Source organism: Penaeus monodon, chromosome 34, assembly GCF_015228065.2.
Source record: "Penaeus monodon isolate SGIC_2016 chromosome 34, NSTDA_Pmon_1, whole genome shotgun sequence".
Taxonomy (NCBI): Eukaryota; Metazoa; Arthropoda; class Malacostraca; order Decapoda; family Penaeidae; genus Penaeus; species Penaeus monodon.
In genome coordinates this window covers 9259673-9260245 of record NC_051419.1, presented here as the reverse complement: position 1 = coordinate 9260245, position 573 = coordinate 9259673, and the positions used below count along the sequence as shown (strand labels likewise).

Here is a 573-nt window from a genome sequence, read left to right as displayed (position 1 = left end):
TGTATAACTTGATAGCACAAGAACTCGGACCTCCGTTCACAGGATGCAGGCGCTACTATCTGCTCGGCCTCGGTCTGCCAGTGTCCGATTCGCCGACCAGACTCCTCTGGTGGCCGGGTGAGCTGGCGGACAAGTTGATTCTGGGTCTCGGAAAATCTTCAGTGTCAAGTACACCATTTACGACCTTTGAAAAAATAGAATCACAACCTTGGTACGACATAACCTTTCAGCGAGGGCCCAATGGTAAGTTCACAACTGTTTGGATAAAAGGCTTCAAGTGGATAACGAGATTTTTTTTTTAATGTTATTTTGACTTCTCTCACACTTTTTTTTTTTAAGGATACAACTGTGTTGTAAAAAGTACAACACTCAACGTGTCCCTCACTTGCCGTAGGGACCAAACACAACCGTTTTTCTTTAGAAGTCTCAACCATAATGACACGAGCGCTCCAAGTTTCTTTTCCGTGAACTGCGAAGACACAGGTCAGTTTTCTGCATTTTCTCCGCTGAATGGATATGGATATTTGTCTTTCAACTTTATGGAATTGATGGCTGTTAATGTATTCAATGAGA

At 43.1% G+C, this 573-nt stretch overlaps 1 protein-coding gene across 1 annotated transcript in view; it reads left to right on the top strand.

The window, feature by feature from the left end:
* Nucleotides 1-573, top strand: part of LOC119594572 — a gene marked incomplete in the record, with an annotated part of 10650 nt that overhangs the window by 5648 nt on the left and 4429 nt on the right. The window contains 2 exon segments of the mRNA XM_037943608.1: nt 43-243; nt 340-483. Of these exon segments, the coding sequence (XP_037799536.1) occupies nt 43-243; nt 340-483 (345 nt within the window).